This window comes from Mobula hypostoma, chromosome 13 (assembly GCF_963921235.1).
Source record: "Mobula hypostoma chromosome 13, sMobHyp1.1, whole genome shotgun sequence".
NCBI lineage: Eukaryota > Metazoa > Chordata > Chondrichthyes > Myliobatiformes > Myliobatidae > Mobula > Mobula hypostoma.
The window spans coordinates 9,618,889-9,637,693 of record NC_086109.1 but is presented as its reverse complement, the minus strand read 5'-3'; the positions used below and the strand labels follow the sequence as shown (position 1 = coordinate 9,637,693).

At 43.3% G+C, this 18,805-nt stretch overlaps 1 protein-coding gene across 1 annotated transcript; it reads right to left on the bottom strand.

Annotated features, from left to right (window-relative positions):
* Window positions 1–2,831: 2,831 nt before the first annotated feature.
* LOC134355413 (pepsin A-like) lies at window positions 2,832–13,937 on the bottom strand. Its single transcript, XM_063065260.1, has 9 exons — window positions 13,879–13,937; window positions 13,613–13,775; window positions 12,910–13,027; window positions 11,244–11,362; window positions 9,469–9,668; window positions 8,640–8,759; window positions 7,645–7,789; window positions 3,114–3,212; window positions 2,832–2,969 (listed from the first exon to the last, which is right to left on the bottom strand). The coding sequence occupies exons 1-9, from the start codon at window positions 13,935–13,937 to the stop codon at window positions 2,832–2,834; spliced, it is 1,161 nt and encodes a 386-aa protein (XP_062921330.1).
* Window positions 13,938–18,805: the final 4,868 nt, after the last annotated feature.

Below are 18,805 nucleotides of genomic sequence, written 5' to 3'. Positions count from 1 at the left end.
TTCCAGGTTTCTCGAGCAACTGTATTTACTAATTGTCACTACGTTCGGATATGGCCCAAGTGCGGAGCGTGAGATGCTGAAGCAGGTCAATAGATCTTAGGCTTTAATGCGAGCAGAGTTAGAGAGAAAAAACGCAATAAATGCTAGGCCAAACAGGGTCGTTAACTAAACCTCTCAAGTGGAAAGTGAAGCCAACACTACAGCTGAAAGGAGCAATTAAATATAAAACGAATACTGCTTGTCTCCAGAGTCAGTTGACTTGACAGCCCAATTTCTCAAGCAAGGCCAAATGCAAGCAGGCAGCAAAATATTGCTGTGCTTTGCTCAAGCCTCAACATGCACTATGACAAAAAGAATGCAGTTAAGTACCATCACAATGAAATCATCATAATTAGCTGAAACCTGCATATTCATGAGCATAATTGCTGTATTTACTGCACTGCTGAATCTATGGTTGTGACATAACTAAGTTCATTAAGCCCTGGTGCTTTCTGTTTAATCTTGTTAAGTTAATTGTGACTGGCATTCTGCATTCTGTGATATAGATAAAGTGGACTCCTGCAAAGTGCCCTTTGTGGGGTCCTTGTGTTAAGAATGATTTGTCTTGCAGTGTTGCTCATTCGAGCCGCCAATGTTCAGTTGGAATTCCTATGTATAACCTTTTGTTTCCATCTCTGCATGGGAGTCTGCCATTAGTCCGCACCTGGGTTCAGTCATTGCCATTTGGCAAGGATTTAAAAACATATCCTCCAACGTCACGTATTCTGCAACCGTCCAGCTGGTGCGCAGTCAGTGTTCTCTGGGGTTATAAAAAGTAATTTGCCGCTTCATTTGGCAGGTAAAGATAATCATTGTGCGTCATTTATTCTGAGTTCGATTAAAAGAATCAGATGACATTGTATGACCGTGCCAGCAAAAATTTTTACGCTTGCCATGGGAACACCTACCCTCTGTGCACATGGCTATCTAGGATTCCTATTTCCAAGTTATTTAACTCTTCTCTCCATTGCCACGCCCACCTGACTATCCTCAACCTTCTCCATGATGAGACCAAACACAAGTTTGAAGAGTGGGACATCCCATCCTCTGTTTGGGAGCTACTAACCAATGGTATGAACATTGAATGTTCTAGTTTCAGCTAGCCGTGCTTTGTGGGCATGCAATTTAGGTGATGGAAGCATGGCGACACTTGCACACTGACTCCAGCACATCATTTGCTGGTAAAAATTATGTACTTCACTGTATGTTTCCATGTAAAATGACAAAGAAAGCAAATCTTTATCTTTAAAAGACAGTTGTCAGATGCATAAATAGGAAAGGTTGAGAAGATTATGGGCAAGATGGAAGTAAATGGGGCCACCTTGGATTGGAACTCTGGCTGGCATGGACAATTTGGGCCAAAGGTCCTGTTTCCTTGCTGTATGACTCTATGATTCTATTAGACATTTATAACAGCTTTCATGAGTTAACCAGAGATAATAGAATGGAAATGTTAAGAGAGATGAAACCAACTCACCATCATAGTCATTGTCATAGTCATAGTCATAGTCATACTTTATTGATCCCGAGGGAAATTGGTTTTTGTTACAGTTGCATCATAAATAACTAAATAGTAATAAAACCATAAATAGTTAAATAGTAATATGTAAATTATGCCAGGAAATAAGTCCAGGACCAGCCTATTGGCTGAGGGTGTCTGACCCTCCAAGGGAGGAGTTGTAAAGTTTGATGGCCACAGGCAGGAATGACTTCCTATGATGCTCAGTGTTGCATCTCAGTGGAATGAGTCTCAGGCTGAATGTACTCCTGTGCCCAACCAGTACATTATGTAGTGGATGGGAGACATTGACCAAGATGGCATGCAACTTGGACAGTATCATTTAACTATATTGCAAAAAGTTCATCTTTGTGTGTGTCGAATATCTCCCCACCACTGCAGCATTGAATGAAACAGAGCTTCGATTTCCAAGACAGGAACACAACCATGAAAAAGCAAAACTACAGTGGGAACATGAAAGTTTGGTGAACACAGGGGTGGGTCTCGTGAAGAGTGGTGACAGGAGATGATTAGTTCTGATTCAGTGGTTTGAACAGGCACTGTGCACATTGGTCCACTTACTGCAGTGTTTCATATCAGTGGGGACGGTATAAAAACAGAACATTCGGTGGATCTTGGATGCAGTACTTTGCAGCCTCACCAATGGGTGTGAATAGCGCCACAGATCAAGTAGGAGCTGTACTGCAGGTGAGGAGGAGGGCCGAGCACAGCCAGGTATGTGGTTTAATACTTCACACACACACACAAAAGAAAAAGGAACTGGAACTCTGGTAATATGCATCTCATGATTAAATTTTATTCAACATTGTTACGAACTATTTATAGATATATCCCACAGGGTAGAACAATAGGCTGTGTGATGTTCAGCTCACATTTACATCAAATAGATTTCACTCCATGAGAAAGGTTCTGGAGTGAATCACTGGAAACCACAGCTGAAGAGGAAAATCAGGAAAGAAGAGAGGAAAAGAGAGGAATCTGAGAAGAGGCATAATTACATGATGTCAATATTTGCATATCCAGTCCAGATCCAAAATTCGTAGATTGGTCCTTTAAAATCCCATCCTGGCTGGGCGTTTATTTCAGTTCTCCCTCTTCTTGCATTTTCCTTTCAGTAAAACCCCAGCATTCAATAGGGTGTCTTCACCTTCAGGATTCTGAAAGTCACTCCCTGATCTTTGATACTGACGGGTCAGATGAAAAATCAGATGGCTTAAGTCAACCTGCAAATACGAACTTGGATGGACCTTCAATGGGAATATTCAGGGGCAAGTTAGACGGCCTTAGCCAATCCCACTCGGTTGTTTCCTCTGTCGAAGATGGAGTAATACTCTCTAATGAAGACATCTCCCAGAATCCAGAGGTTTCCACCAGTGCCGCTAAATCCACTGTCGCAGCTATTGTAACTGAGCTGGAAGGAAATGGAGAGCAATTAACACCAGGTCAAGTGTCCACTCAATAAATGATCATTATAACATGTGTCATTAATCTCTGCAAAGTTAATGAATGTATCCCTTGAAATTCTCATCCCCCATATGTCTGATGAATCCCGTACCTTCAGTGTGTAGGCTGAGGCAGGAAGAGTGAAGTCATATCCATTGATGGTGAAGATCACATCAGGCATATTGCCAATGTTGTTGCAATTGATGGAGTACTGTGAAAGAAGAGCAACAACATTTAGACCATAAGACATAGGAGCAGAACTCAGCCATTCGACCCATCGAGTCCTCTCTGCCATTTGACCATAGCTAACTTATATTCCCTCTCAACCCCATTCTTCTGCCTTCCCCTTAATCAAGAAACTACCTACTCTGCTTAAATATACCCACAGCCATCTTTGGCAATGACTTCCACTGATTCACCACACTCTGGCTACAGAAATTCCTCTTCTTAACGGTTGTAAAAGGACATTCTTCTATTCTGAGGCTGTGTCCTCTGGTCCTAGACTCTCTCAATATTGAAAACATCCTCTCCATACCTTTTTTTTAAAACTTACTGCATTGGGTGTTCATTTTGTGGCCTCATCTACACCAGAGAAAGCAGAGGCAGATAGAGTAACCACTTTGCATAGCACTTAATTCTGGCTACAGGGATGACCCTAAGTTCCTGGATAGTTGTTATTTTAAATTTCCATCCCATTCCTACTCTGACTTTGTTTTCCCTGAGCTTACGTTGGTAAGCTGACATCATCTAATAATTAGGTTTGTTACAGTCCTCAGAAATCATCGGTGAAGTCAGTCATTTCTGATAGACAGACTTTCCAGAAATGGCCACTTCTGATGGAAAGTCATCGGTGTGAATCACTACTTGATTTCCCCATCACTCAAAATGCTGGGGGAACTCAACCGGTCAGGCAGAGTCTGTGGAAAGGAATAAACAGTTAATATTTCAGGCAAAGACCCTTCATCAGGATTTTCAGCATCTCTTTTCTTTATTTCTCTCTCCACAGGTGCTGCCTGACCCACTGACTATTTCCATAGTTTAATGCTTTTACTACTAATAGACAAAGGTTGAATATACAGTGATGATAAAACACAATAAGTTATTTTAAAATAATAGTGCTAATCTAAATGTTAAGCAGGAAAAGAATTGTGGTTTGTGCATCTTTACTGAATTTCTTTTGAATGAAGCGATTTCAAAATATGAAGAAACGTAACCATGAACTCAATGTTTACAGGTACACCTCGCCCCTCACCACCACTCAGGGCCCAAAACAATGCTTCCAGGTGAGGCAACACTTCATTTCATTTGTGAGCCTGTCTGGGTCATCTACTGCATCTGCTGCTCCCAGTGTGGTCTCCTGTATATCAGTGAGACCTGACATAGCTTGGGAGACAGTTTCGCCGAGTACTTCACATCATCCACCATGAAAAACAAGGACTTCCAGGGGCCTCCTATTTTAATTCCACTCCCCAATCACATTCCAACATGTCAATCGTTGGCCTCCTCTTCTGTTGCGATAAGGCCACAATCAGTTGGAGGAGCAATATTTTATATTCCATCTGGGCAGCCTCCAACCTGATGGCATGAACACTGGTTTCTCGCACTTCCGGAAATTGCCCCACCTACCCACCACTCCTTCACCATTCCTCATTCCCGTTTCCCTCCTTCACCTGATCTCCTTGACTGCCCATCACCTCCCGGTGGTGTTCCTTCCCCTTCACCCTTTTCAATGGTCTCCAGCCCTTTATCTCTTTCTCCAATCAACTTCCTATCTCTTTATTTCACCCCTCTCCCCCCAACTTCACCTATCACCTACTGCCTTCTACTTCTTCTTTCCCTCATCCCCACCTTCTTACTCTGACTTCTCTTTCTTTCCAGTCCTGATGAAGGGACTCACTATGAAACATTGACTGGTTATTCTTTTCTATAGAAGCTGCCTGGCCTGTTGAGTTCCTCCAGCGTTTTCTGATTGTTACATTGTGAATGGAGATGTTAATCCCAGCCATTTCTAACAGAATGCATTCTTTCGGGTGACTTCAATCTACATGTAGACTGGGTGAACCAAATTGGTAAAGGTGCTGAGGAAGAGGATTTCTTGGAATGTATGCGGGATGGTTTTTTGAACCAACATGTCGAGGAACCGACTAGAGAGCAGGCTATTCTGGACTGGGTTTTGAGCAATGAGGAAGGGTTAATTAGCGATCTTGTCGTGAGAGGCCCCTTGGGTAAGAGTGACCATAATATGGTGGAATTCTTCATTAACATGGAGAGTGACGTAGTTAATTCAGAAACAAAGGTTCTGAACTTAAAGAGGGGTAACTTTGAAGGTATGAGACATGAATTAGCTAAGATAGACTGGCAAATGACACTTCAAGGATTGACGGTGGATATGCAATGGCAGGCATTTAAAGGTTGCATGGATGAACTACAACAATTGTTCATCCCAGTTTGGCAAAAGAATAAATCAAGGAAGGTAGTGCACCCGTGGCTGACAAGAGAAATTAGGGATAGTATCAATTCCAAAGAAGTAGCATACAAATTAGCCAGAGAAAGTGGCTCACCTGAGGACTGGGAGAAATTCAGAGTTCAGCAGAGGAGGACAAAGGGCTTAATTAGGAAGGGGAAAAAAGATTATGAGAGAAAACTGGCAGAGAACATAAAAACGGACTGTAAAAGCTTTTATAGATATGTAAAAAGGAAAAGACTGATAAAGACAAATGTAGGTCCCCTGCAAACAGAAACAGGTGAATTGATTATGGGGAGCAAGGACATGGCAGACCAATTGAATAATTACTTTGGTTCTGTCTTCACTAAGGAGGACATAAATAATCTTCCAGAAATAGTAAGGGACAGAGGGTCCAGTGAGATGGAGGAACTGAGCGAAATACATGTTAGTAGGGAAGTGGTGTTAGGTAAATTGAAGGGATTGAAGGCAGATAAATCCCCAGGGCCAGATGGTCTGCATCCCAGAGTGCTTAAGGAAGTGGCCCAAGAAATAGTGGATGCATTAGTGATAATTTTTCAAAACTCGTTAGATTCTGGACTAGTTCCTGAGGATTGGAGGGTGGCTAATGTAACCCCACTTTTTAAAAAAGGAGGGAGAGAGAAACCGGGGAATTATAGGCCGGTTAGCCTAACGTCGGTGGTGGGGAAACTGCTGGAGTCAGTTATCAAGGATGTGATAACAGCACATTTGGAAAGCGGTGAAATGATCGGACAAAGTCAGCATGGATTTGTGAAAGGAAAATCATGTCTGACGAATCTCATAGAATTTTTTGAGGATGTAACTAGTAGAGTGGATAGGGGAGAACCAGTGGATGTGGTATATTTGGATTTTCAAAAGGCTTTTGACAAGGTCCCACATAGGAGATTAGTGTGCAAACTTAAAGCACACGGTATTGGGGGTAAGGTATTGGTGTGGGTGGAGAATTGGTTAGCAGACAGGAAGCAAAGAGTGGGAATAAACGGGACCTTTTCAGAATGGCAGGCGGTGACTAGTGGGGTACCGCAAGGCTCAGTGCTGGGACCCCAGTTGTTTACAATATATATTAATGACTTGGATGAGGGAATTAAATGCAGCATCTCCAAGTTTGCGGATGACACGAAGCTGGGTGGCAGTGTTAGCAGTGAGGAGGATGCTAAGAGGATGCAGGGTGACTTGGATAGGTTGGGTGAGTGGGCAAACTCATGGCAGATGCAATTTAATGTGGATAAATGTGAAGTTATCCACTTTGGTGGCAAAAATAGGAAAACAGATTATTATCTGAATGGTGGCCGATTAGGAAAAGGGGAGGTGCAACGAGACCTGGGTGTCATTATACACCAGTCATTGAAAGTGGGCATGCAGGTACAGCAGGCGGTGAAAAAGGCGAACGGTATGCTGGCATTTATAGCGAGAGGATTCGAGTACAGGAGCAGGGAGGTACTACTGCAGTTGTACAAGGCCTTGGTGAGACCACACCTGGAGTATTGTGTGCAGTTTTGGTCCCCTAATCTGAGGAAAGACATCTTTGCCATAGAGGGAGTACAAAGAAGGTTCACCAGATTGATTCCTGGGATGGCAGGTCTTTCATATGAAGAAAGACTGGATGAACTGGGCTTGTACTCGTTGGAATTTAGAAGATTGAGGGGGGATCTGATTGAAACGTATAAGATCCTAAAGGGATTGGACAGGCTAGATGCAGGAAGATTGTTCCCGATGTTGGGGAGGTCTAGAACGAGGGGTCACAGTTTGAGGATAGAGGGGAAGCCTTTTAGGACCGAGGTTAGGAAAAACTTCTTCACACAGAGAGTGGTGAATCTGTGGAATTCTCTGCCACAGCAAACTGTTGAGGCCAGTTCATTAGCTATGTTTAAAAGGAAGTTAGATATGGCCCTTGTGGCTACAGGGGTCAGGGGGTATGGAGGGAAGGCTGGGGCGGGGTTCTGAGTTGGATGATCAGCCATGATCATAATAAATGGCGGTGCAGGCTCGAAGGGCCGAATGGCCTACTCCTGCACCTATTTTCTATGTTTCTATGTTTCTATGTTTCCGCAATTCCTGCTGCCTGCATGACATATAATTTCATTAACTCAATGTGCTGACTGCATAATGCATTAACAGCTGCCATCTGAGTATACACCACTGGTCAGTCAGCCCCTACCTGGCCATAATAATTTGGAGTTGCTCCGATGCTTTGCTGAATATTGCCGATGTAATTTCCGCCAACAGCGATAAGAGAAGTTCCAGTATCAACGATGGCAGGGCAACCTTGAGCGCAAGCCACAATCTCGCCGTTGACTGTCACTCTGAGTGAAAAAAATCATCGTTTTTGCCAAAAATGCTCATTTGGATTTATTTCCAAAATCAGAGTCAAATTAAATTTATCATCAATGTACATATATGTCACCATGTGCTGTACTACCCTGAGATTCAATGACAGACAAATAAAGAAACTCAATAGATATTAGGAAAACTATCAATAAAACAAGACTGACAAACAACCAATGTGCAAAAACGACAAATTGTTCCCATTACAATAAATAAAACTGAGAATATGAGTTGTAGAGTCCTTGATGGTGATTCTGTAAGTTGTAGAATCAGTTCAGAATTGAGTCCAGAATTCAAGAAAATAATTTGGAAAATCTGGCCTTCAAGCTGAAATATTCATTTTATCTGGTTTGACTGGACTTGGAGTAATGTGATCAGTTCTGATTGCCTCATTATAAGAAAGATGAGGAAGTTTTAGAAAGTGTGCAGAGGAGATTTACCAGGGTGCTGCCAGGATTAGAGAGCATATCTCATAAGGTAAGTTGACTGAGCTAGGGATTTTCTCTTTGGACCAAAGGCGGATGAGAGATGACTTGTGAAATGTAAGGAGAAGAGAAGGGGTGAGACGGGAACCAGAACAGGTAATGGATAAAGAGAGAAGGGGGAATGGGGAAAACTTATCGGAAGTTAGAAAAATCAATATTCAGGTAGGCAGATTGGAGGTTGGCCAGATCAGGTGTTGCTCCTCCATCTTGACTGTAGCCTCATCATGACCGTAACAATTGCTTTCTCCTATAAATTCTAACTATATAACTGGTTCAACTCACTGAAAGTAAATCTTCAACGGCTGATCTGTGAGAGAATACCTCAGATGGAGATACCACTTACCTCTCGACCTCAATCTGCCAATAGGCTTCATGGGTAACAGGGAGCCAGTAGATTGGGCCGGTGTAGTGGCTTGAGTCAATTCCACCAAATAGGACTTCACTTCCAGATTCACCATTTGTCCTGGAAAACAACATTAAATAAGAATATCTCAGATTTCAACACTTAAAGGACATACAGATTTTGGTTAGTAAGTTGTAGGCATGATGTGCTGTCACCAGCAGTGTGGTGACACTCGTAGGCTGTCACCAACACATCCCTAAAACAAACAGCGTTTCAATATACATGAAACTAATAAAGCTCATCTTTCAATCTTTCAAGGAATAATTTCATGAATATTGCAAGAAAAACCTGCATTTGTAGAGTTAGAGTCTCACAGCATGGAAAAGGGGCCTTCAGTCTAACTCATCCATGCTCACCATTTACACCAATCCCACCTGCCCCGTTTGTTCCATGTCTTCCTAAACCTTTCCTATCCACGTATTCAAGTCATTCTAGACCTTAAGTGAGCTGTGCAAGCTGAAGTGAAAATAAAACTCTGAGAATGATGGGCATCTTTATCAGACTGGAGACCAAAACACCTTCAAGTTCCAGTTCAATTAATGTCATCAGCACTGACCTGACATGTTGCACCTGACCGGGTAAATTTCATCTGCTTTTAAGTTTTCAACATTATCATTATTTTGTATTCATGATTTAATTCCTAGAATCCCATTGAACTACAATAAATAACCAGAATCATCAGAAGAAGAAGCAATGATGTTACCAAGCAAATTAACAAGCGACACGACAGATTCTCCAGTAGTGAAGGAAGGTGTCACAACTTGCTAACCTTGTCAAGTAGACAGAAAAGAGTGGCTGCGAAACCAGATCCTGAGACATTATGTTGTCGAAGACTGTAGTGGCTCCTTCTGCCGCAAGTGATGGATAGCCCAAGCCCAAAATACCATCGAAATTACAGTAGGTAAAGAAACTGCCGGGTTCAGTCATACTTAATCCAAACTCTTGTCCATTGACCACAAGATCAGAAAGCTGGTGAGACAGGTTTAAAGAGAAATTAATCAGATAGTTCTCCCGTCAGGCTGCACATGGGCACAGCTCGTGGAGCTGCTGCCTCACAATGCCAGTGACCCAGGTTCAATCCCGGCCTCTGGTATTCCCCGCATGACGTCTGCCGATCGGCCCCTGTGTTCAGGTGGGTTCATTCTGGGTGATCGGATTTTCTCCCATTTCCCAAAGACATGCTGATTGATTGGTTAATTGGTTACTGTCAATTATCCTAGTGGTAGAATCTGGAGGGTGCTGATAAGACTAAAAGATGATTCATGTTGGACGAATACGTGTTCAGCATGGTTTGGGCCCAAAATTCGACTGTACCCTTTTCCCTAGATGCTGCCTGGCCTGCTGAGTTCCCCCAGCATTTTGTGTGTGTAACTTTTTATTCTGTTATTTTGTACTACTTATTTCTAATTAACATTAATAAACATATATAAACAGAGTAACACAGTTCTTTCTCTCTAGGTTTATTCATCATGTATTTCATTGCACTACCTCTGTAAACTGAACAATTTTCACAATGTATGCCGGTGATATTAAATCTGATTCTGCTATGACGTGAAATTTGTTAACTTTCTGTTAGCAGTACAATGGAATAGATAATAATAGAGAAGAAACTACAGATTATAGTAAATGTGTATGAGTTAAATTAAATAACTAGTGCAAAAAAATAGTATTAATGCAAATTAGTGAGGTTGTCTTCATGGGTTCAACGTCCATTCAAAAGTCAGATGGCAGGTGAGGGGAAGATGCTGTATTGAAGCATGATACCAGCCTAATCATCGCAGATAATGACGCCGGAAGGAAGATTTAATCTGAATGTGGGGAAAATTACAAAGAGTAGATCAAGGTAGGCAGAGACTTAAATGGTTGTTCATGCACCAAGGAGCCTGTGTCCATGCTGTAAAGATTTGTGGTGAAAATCATGATTGGACCTAACTTCCTAAGCATAGTTGCAACGATTGTGTGATATCCAGTGGCAGGGGCCCAGATCTCCAACTCCACAGAGGTCAAAGGTGGCCTGTCCTGGGGAGAGAGGGCTGTGTGTTTGTGGGTGTGTGGGTAGGAAGGTGGTGGCGGGGGGGAGGAACGGAGCTTCTTTCACTGTTGTTGTATGTTCTGTTCAGATTGTCAAGCTCTGTGTTTCTGTGGGTCAGCTATGTTGGCACAGGAATACATGCCCCCAGTTCATCCTTGGGTACGTTCATTTGTGAACACAAACAAACCATTTCAAAACATAATTACGATATACATGAATCCAAATCTGAATATTTACAAATATGCCATTCCATATCCACTTATCAGTTTCATTCCCTGAGATTCACTTTCTTGTACGCATTCAGAGTAGAACAAAGATTTAACGGAAAAAAACTGCACACAAAGTTGGGCAAACAAGCAATGTGAAAATGAGGACAAGAAAAGCAATGCCAAAAAATAACAATAAATAAATACATCAAAATAACATTGAGAATGTTTATCAGTTAGGATCTCTAAGTTTTGGAATACAGGTATTAGTGTGGTTTGAGTTATAAGGGTGAAGAGTTCACTTACTCTCAGAGTATCATATCCCAGAATACCGGTCATACTTCCTGTCCCATACTGGATGGACAGATACTGATAATTCGTGTGGAAGGTAGAGGACTGGGATGGGTTGAATCTGTTGTGCTTCACTGCAAAGAAACATCCATTTCATCAACGAAACAAAAAGTTTCAATATATCACCCTGCGCCAAACAAGCTCCTGCCAATAGCTTCCTAAATCTTGTCAAAACACACCAAGCATCGCAAGGCTGGCAGACTCCTAGATTTCTCCTTGAGCCAAGATGCAAACGTTCTACCCCTCAACAGACCAGTGCCCCGGTTTCCACCCACCTTCCAAAGACATGAGGGCGACTAAGTTGTGGTCATGCTACACCGGTGGCAGAAGCAAGTCAACACTTTGCAGGCTGCCCGCTGCACGTCTTTGGAAGCGACACATTTTAACCTTTGTTTCAATGGTGCGACATTCACGTGACATATAATATACACTGAGTCCCAGCAACATGCATAGAGTTGAAGGTGATGTGTTAACAAGGATAGAAGATCGGTTAACTAATAGAAAGCAGAGAGTTGGGATACAGGGGTGTTACTCTGGTCAGTAATCAGTGGAGAGTGGTGTGCCACAGCGGTCGGGACTGGGCCCGTAAATGTTCATGATCTACATTAATGATCTGGAAGAGGGGACCGACTGTAGTGTATCCAAGTTTGCTAATGATAATAATTTGAGTAGAAAGACAAATTGTGCAGAAGATGTGGAGATCCTGCAAGAACATATAGTTTGGTTGGTAAGTGGGCAAAGGTCAGGCAGATGGAATACAATGTTGGTAAATGTGAGCTCATCCACTTTAGAAGGAAAAATAAAAGAGCAGATTATTATTTAAATGGTAAAACAATGCAGCATACTGTTTTGCAGAGGGATTTGGGAGTGCTTGTGCATGAATCACAAAAGGTTGGTTTGCAGGTGCAGCAGGCTGTCAGGAAGGCAAATGCAATGTTGGCCTTCATTGCCAGAGGGATTGAATGTAAGAGCAGGGAGGTTATGCTGCAACTGTACAGGGAACTGGTGAGGCTCCACCTGGACTACTGCGTGCAGTTCGAGTCTTCGTACTTGAGGAAGGGTAGACTGGCTTTGGAGGCTGTGAAGAAGAGGCTCACCAGGTTGATTCCAGAGATGAAGGAGTTAGACTATGAGGAGAGATTGAGTTGCCCGGGATTGTACTTGCTGGAATTCATAAGAATGAGAGGAGATCTTATAGAAACACATAAAATTATGGAAGAGATAGATATGATAGAGGATGGAAAGTTGTTTCCACTGGTAGGTGATACTGGAAATAGCCTCAAAGTTCGGGGGTGTAGATTTAGGACGGAGATGAGGAGGAACTGCTTTACCCAGAGGGTGGTGAATCTGTGCAATTCTCTGCCCAAAGAAGCAGTGGAGGCAACCTCAGTAAATAATTTGAAGGCATGGTTGGATAGATTTTTGAATATTAGGGGAATTAAGAGTTATGAGGAAAAGGTAGGTAGGTGGAGATGAGTCCATGGCCAGATCAGCCATGATCTTATTGAATAACGGAGCAGATTCAACGGGCCAGATGACCTACTGCTGCTCATATTTCTTACGTTCTTATGGGATATGTGAGAGCTTCAATGTATTTGAGAGCAAGGGAACATGTTCTTACCGCATGGTGTCTGGTCGCAGTAGACTGACGGGACCCAGAGGTTGGATGAGCCAGTATCAAAGACGACTGTGAAGCTCTGTGGGGGGTTACCGAGGCTGATGGCTCCATAGTATGACAGCTGTCGGCAAAAACAAAATCTCCTTGGTTAGTCTGATTTAGTGTGATTGCCTTCATGATGACTGGAGAGGAAAGGGGACAAGACAGAAGTAAGAGAGTGGGAGGAGAGTCTGGAGTACAGACTAGCAGGTGATACATACGTCCAAGCTGAGAGGGAAGGATGGTGGGTGGGTGAATGAGCGGGGATGAAGTGAGAAACTGGGAGGTGATAGGTGGAATTTTACTAATTGTAAAACAATTCACCATGTTAGCAATTGACCACTTCTGATCACACCACCCTTTTCCCAGCAGGAACCGGCGTTGGGTTCCTCTTGTCCTCACCCTCCACCTGACTAGCCTCTGCATACAATGGATCCTACCCCATCATTTCTATCAGCCTCCACAGGATCCCACCACTGGACTCATCTCCCCACCACTGCTCCCCCTATCAGCATTCTGAAGGGACTATTCCTTCTGCACCTCTCTGTTTTTCCCTTCAAATAGGAACTAGCTATAAAAACAATAGAAATATTACAGCATTTTCATTACGAAGGTCAAGAGACCCTTCACCCAACGTTTCGGCTCATAGCAGTCAAGGATTACTTACATCCATGTAGTTGGTCATTGGCTCCAGTGATGCCAAAGTTCCAATGGAACAAGCACCTTTGAACTTTGTGCAGGGATCATAGGGATGATTCTTGAGGTAATCTGCCAACAATCCCTTCTCCCGAAGAATATCTCGGGCAGATTTTCCTTTATATAAAGGAACTCTGTAAAGTGGGAAATGGGTTAGGAATGTCATCATCTATTATTGCTCCTTGGGGAGAAGATTTAACTGCTACAACTGTTAAGTTTTGGTTAAACTGTTCCTACCTGGTCAGGGCGGCATCAGAGAGCTGGATGCATACGAAGGCGAGGAGTAACCACTTCATGTTGAATCGATTGGATTCCTTTCAGAATCTGACATTGGGCTTGTGAGCCCTAATACTTATACTCAAGGAATCATTGTCACGTGGACACAGAGACAATCATTCCATATGAAAAGTAAATATTCTGGTACTCGTGATCAGTTTATCTCTGATAAAATACATTCTATTAAAGACACCCTTCAATGTAGAAGTTGATAACAAAGTATGTTAAGTGCTGTGAAATTAAAGATAATTCTTATCATAGATAACACAATCTGAAATTAGGTTCAAAACTGTTTTATCAAATGACTGAGACGTAAACAGTCCTTCCAGGTGAGGTAGCCCTTTACTTGTGAACCCACCAGTGTCATTTATTGTATCTGGTTTTCCCATTGAGGCCTCCTCTACATCAATGAGACCTGACACAGAATGGACGATGGTGTCATTGACTGGCTACTCGGTTTATGTCTCTCATAATTTTTTGTAGTCCAACTGAAGTTCAAAGACCGGAGTATATTTAAACATCCACTGTTTATTCACTTCCACAGATGCTGCCTGACCTGCTGAGTTCCTCCAGCATTTTATGTGTGTTGCTTTCGATTTCCAGCATCTGCAGACTTTTTCATGTGCAGTGAAACCCACATGGTCACGGGGAGAATGTACAATCTCCTTACAGACAGCTGGGGAAATCGATCCCTAATTTACTGCAGGTTCTGTAAAGCGCTGTGCGAACCACTGCATTACTGTGCTGCCCAACATGTGCTTTCAGCACGTTGCCTTCATAAATCAGAGAACTGGGCTGTTATCTCGAAGTTCTCTAAGACGTGCGTGAGGCCAAATTTGGAGTATTGTGTGCACATCTCGTCACCTATCTACTGGAATGATATCAGGAAGATTGAAAGAGGACAGAGAAAATTTACAAGGATATTGCTGGGACTTGAGGACCTGAGGTGGAGGGAAAGGTTGCATAGACATGGATTTCATTCCCTGCAGCAAAGGAGAATGTGAGGAAATTTGATAGATGTGTACAAAATGTTGATGGGTGTGGATATTGTAAATGGAAACAGGCTTCTTCTGTTGAGGTTGGTTAAGACAAGAGGTACACGTGATAGGTTAAGGGTGAAAGATGAAATATTTAAGAAAAATTTGAGAAGAGACCACCATGACTCCGAGGGTGGTGAGACTGTGGAATGGGCTGTCAATCGAAGTGGTGAACTCGAGTTTGATTGCAACATTTAAGAGAAGTTTGGATAAGTACATGGATGAGGAGGATCATGGTCCAGGTGAGAGTCGATGACACGAGCAGTTCAGCCTGGCCTAGATGGGCAGAAGTACCTGTGTCTGACCTTGCGGGAATGGAACCCATTCTAAGGGCCTCACGAACAGCCGCTTATTAATATCCCCAAGGACACGGCCTGGAAGACGAGCGTGCTTACAGGGTTCCGGGCATTTCATGGCTCTGGAGACATGCTGATTCCAGGCCGGTGCCATAAATTGAAGCATCGCGGGAGAACGCGGAACATCGGGAGCAGCGGGATGGCTACCAGGGGTTGTGTGCTCAGGGAGCTGCAGCTTTTTGCTGCCAAATCTCCGGGCGCAGAGCTCAGAAAAAGCGAAGCAACAGACTTTTAACATCGTAAATCAGTGAGTCGTTTGTTACGTCTCCTGTCTCACTGTGAAATGGGACACCCCTTTTTCCCTTTTTAAGAAGAGTGAGAGCCTGTGGTATGTCAAATTATCGGGTGAACGAGTAGTCTTTGGGGTGCTGCAAGTCTGTGTCTTTATTGATGCTTTGCTGCATGCATGAGTGCTCGGTGGGCGGTGTTGATGCATTTTTGCTGGTGGGGGTGGGGGGCTGGATGTTGCCTTGTTGCTGCTTGTGCAGGGGAGGGGGAGTTGCGGGGGGAGCTTTAGGGCTCTAAGTTTTAACTGTCAATCATTCCTTGGGGCACTCCTCTGCTTTTGTGGATGTCTACGAAGAAAATAAATTTCAGGATCAATGTATCGAATACATTTCTCTGACATTAAATGCACTTATTGAAACCTGTTGTGGTGTTCTGTAACTCTGACTCCAAACCCATCCTATTGCTGTACTTGTCTAATTGTCCCTCCCTCCACCACTACTTCTGGCAGCTCATTCCATGTACCCACCACACTCCATGGGGGAAAATATTGCCCCTCAGGTGCCCTTTAAATCTTTCCCATCTCACCTTAAACCTTTACCTTTTATTTTTAGACCATGAAAAAGACTGTGACCTTCACTTTATGTACTCAGCTCGTGATTTTATAAACCTTGAGAAGGTCACCTCTCAGCCTCCTTCACTCCAGGGAAAACAGACACAACCTGTCCAGTCTCACGAACCAACAACGAAACAAAAAGAACGGTAGCAGGATCATCAACCCCTAAATACCTACTCCCCCCACGCAGAAATGGACAAAAATGGACCAGTCACATCAACCTCCAAATCTCCCTCTCCACACACAAAGAATGAGAAACATCAGGCAAAAAACACAGAATATAAAATACTGTAAGACTGACCAACAATCTATAGTCCAAGTCCAAATCCAAAACGCAGAAAACCTGGGTAAACCAGCGGCTATTCTTTCCCTCTCTGACAGCAGAGTGATCCCACCTATGTTCAAAAGGCAGCATCCCTTCTCTGACAGCGGACAATCCCACCAGCGATCAAAAGCCTGGCAGTGGGTGTTCACCTTCCGTTTTCACTCGATATTTCACCCTCTCTCCTTGTTTTAATTGGTGAACAATGGAAGCTTTAATCCACAAAATGGAGCCGAACATCGGCTTGAGGCCCATGCTGCAGTCTTCCCGCCACAATCCTCTCAGAGACTACAGAGCATGAAACCACCCTGACGATTTCCAAAATGGAAATCACAGGCTCAAACAGTCTCAGAATCACATTCAAGACAAAAAACAAACATAAAAGAAGTGAAATATATGGTTTCATAATCTATCCACAGTCATGAGTCTAACTGTCATCGATACTGTGGATACTGAACTTTTTACTGTTGGACTTCGGCCACATTCCACCGAGATACAACACTGGGCCTGTGTTCCTGCCTGTGGCCATCGAACTTGCAGCTCCTCCTGTGGAGGGTCAGACACCCTGAGCCAATAGACTGGTCCTGGACTTAATTTCCATCTGGCATAGTTTGCATTTTGTTGTTTGATTGTTTGTGGTTTTTGTATTGCTATATTTATGCTCTATTCTTGGTTGGTGCGGCTGTAACGAAATCCAATTTCCCTCAGGGTCAATAAAGTATATCTATCTATCTATCTATCTATCTATCTATACTACGGTAGGAAGAGTCATAAGTCCGATTGTCATTGACACCACACTACAGTCATGAGTCTGATTGTCATCGACACTATAGTGTGAAGAGCCATGAGTCCGATGTCATCGATAGTACTCTACGAGGAGTCATGAGTCTGATTGTCCTTGACACTACAGTACGAACAGTCTTGAGTCTGATTGTCAACAACACCTCAGTACGAGGAGTTATGAGTCCGACTGTCATGGGCACTGCAGTACGAACAGACATGAGTCCGACTGTCATACACACTTGTCTTGAGTCCGATTGTCACAGACACCACAGCACAGAAACAGGCCCTTCATCCAATCCAGCCCATGCCAGTCTAGTCTTCTGTCTGATTCCAGCTCCTGCACCCACATCAATGCCCTCCGGAACCCACACATCCATATACCTATCCTAACCTCTTAAAAACTCACTCTTAACAATTTAAGAACACCTTCTTCCTCTTCACCATCAGATGTCTGAACAGTCTATAAACCCATGAATGGCAAAGCACAGGAACATTCTCTTCAGCCTTCAATGTTCCCTTGGGGCTCATTCCAAGCATCTAACACTCTCCATGTAAAAAACTTGCCCCACGCATCTGCTATAAACTTACGCTCTCTCAACTGAACTGCATGACCTCTGGAATTAGATAATTCAAGACTGGGAATTGAATTGACTTTATTACGCACATCCTTCATATACATGAGGAGTAAAAATCTTTACAGTAGGTCTCTGTCTAAATGTGCAATAAGCAATTTATATAAATTTATAATAAATAGTATGGACAACAAATATATCATGGAAATACAGTTGTATCAGCATGGAAGAAGCCGTCCCAGAGCCTGTTGGTCCTGGCTTTTACGCTGCGGTACCGCTTCCCGGATGGTAGCAGCTGGAACAGTTTGTGGTTAGAGCGACTCAGGTCCCCAATGACTCTTTGGGCCCTTCATACATACCTGTCCTGAATAGTGGGAAGTTCCCATCTACAGATGCGCTGGGCTGTCCACACCACTCTCTGCAGAGTCCTGCGATTGAAGGAAGTACAGTTCCCATACCAGGCAGGGATGCAGCCAATCAAGATGCTCTCAATTGTGCCCCTGGAGAAAGTTCTTTGGATTTGGAGGCCCATACCAAATTTCTTCAACTGAAAGAGGCACTGTTGTGCCTTTTTCACCACACAGCCGGTATGTACAGACCATGTGAGATCCTTGGAGATGTGTATGTCGAGGACCTTAAATCTGTTCGCCCTCTCAACTCCAGATCCATTGATGTCAATAGCGACTAGACTGTCTCCATACCTCCTGTAGTCCATAACCAGCTCCTTCCTTTTTGTGACATTGAGCGAGAGGTTGTCTTCTTGACATGATTGTATCAGGGTGATGATTTCTTCTCTGTAGGAAGCCTGATTATTATTTGAGATTAGGCCAATCAGTGCAGTATCGTCAGCAAATTTAATTAGCAGTTTGGAGCTGTGAGTGACGACACACTCGCCAGCTATCTATCCCTCTCATACTCTCAGAGGCCTTTTTATCAGCTACACCCATGCACCTGCTCATTAATGCCAATCATGTAGC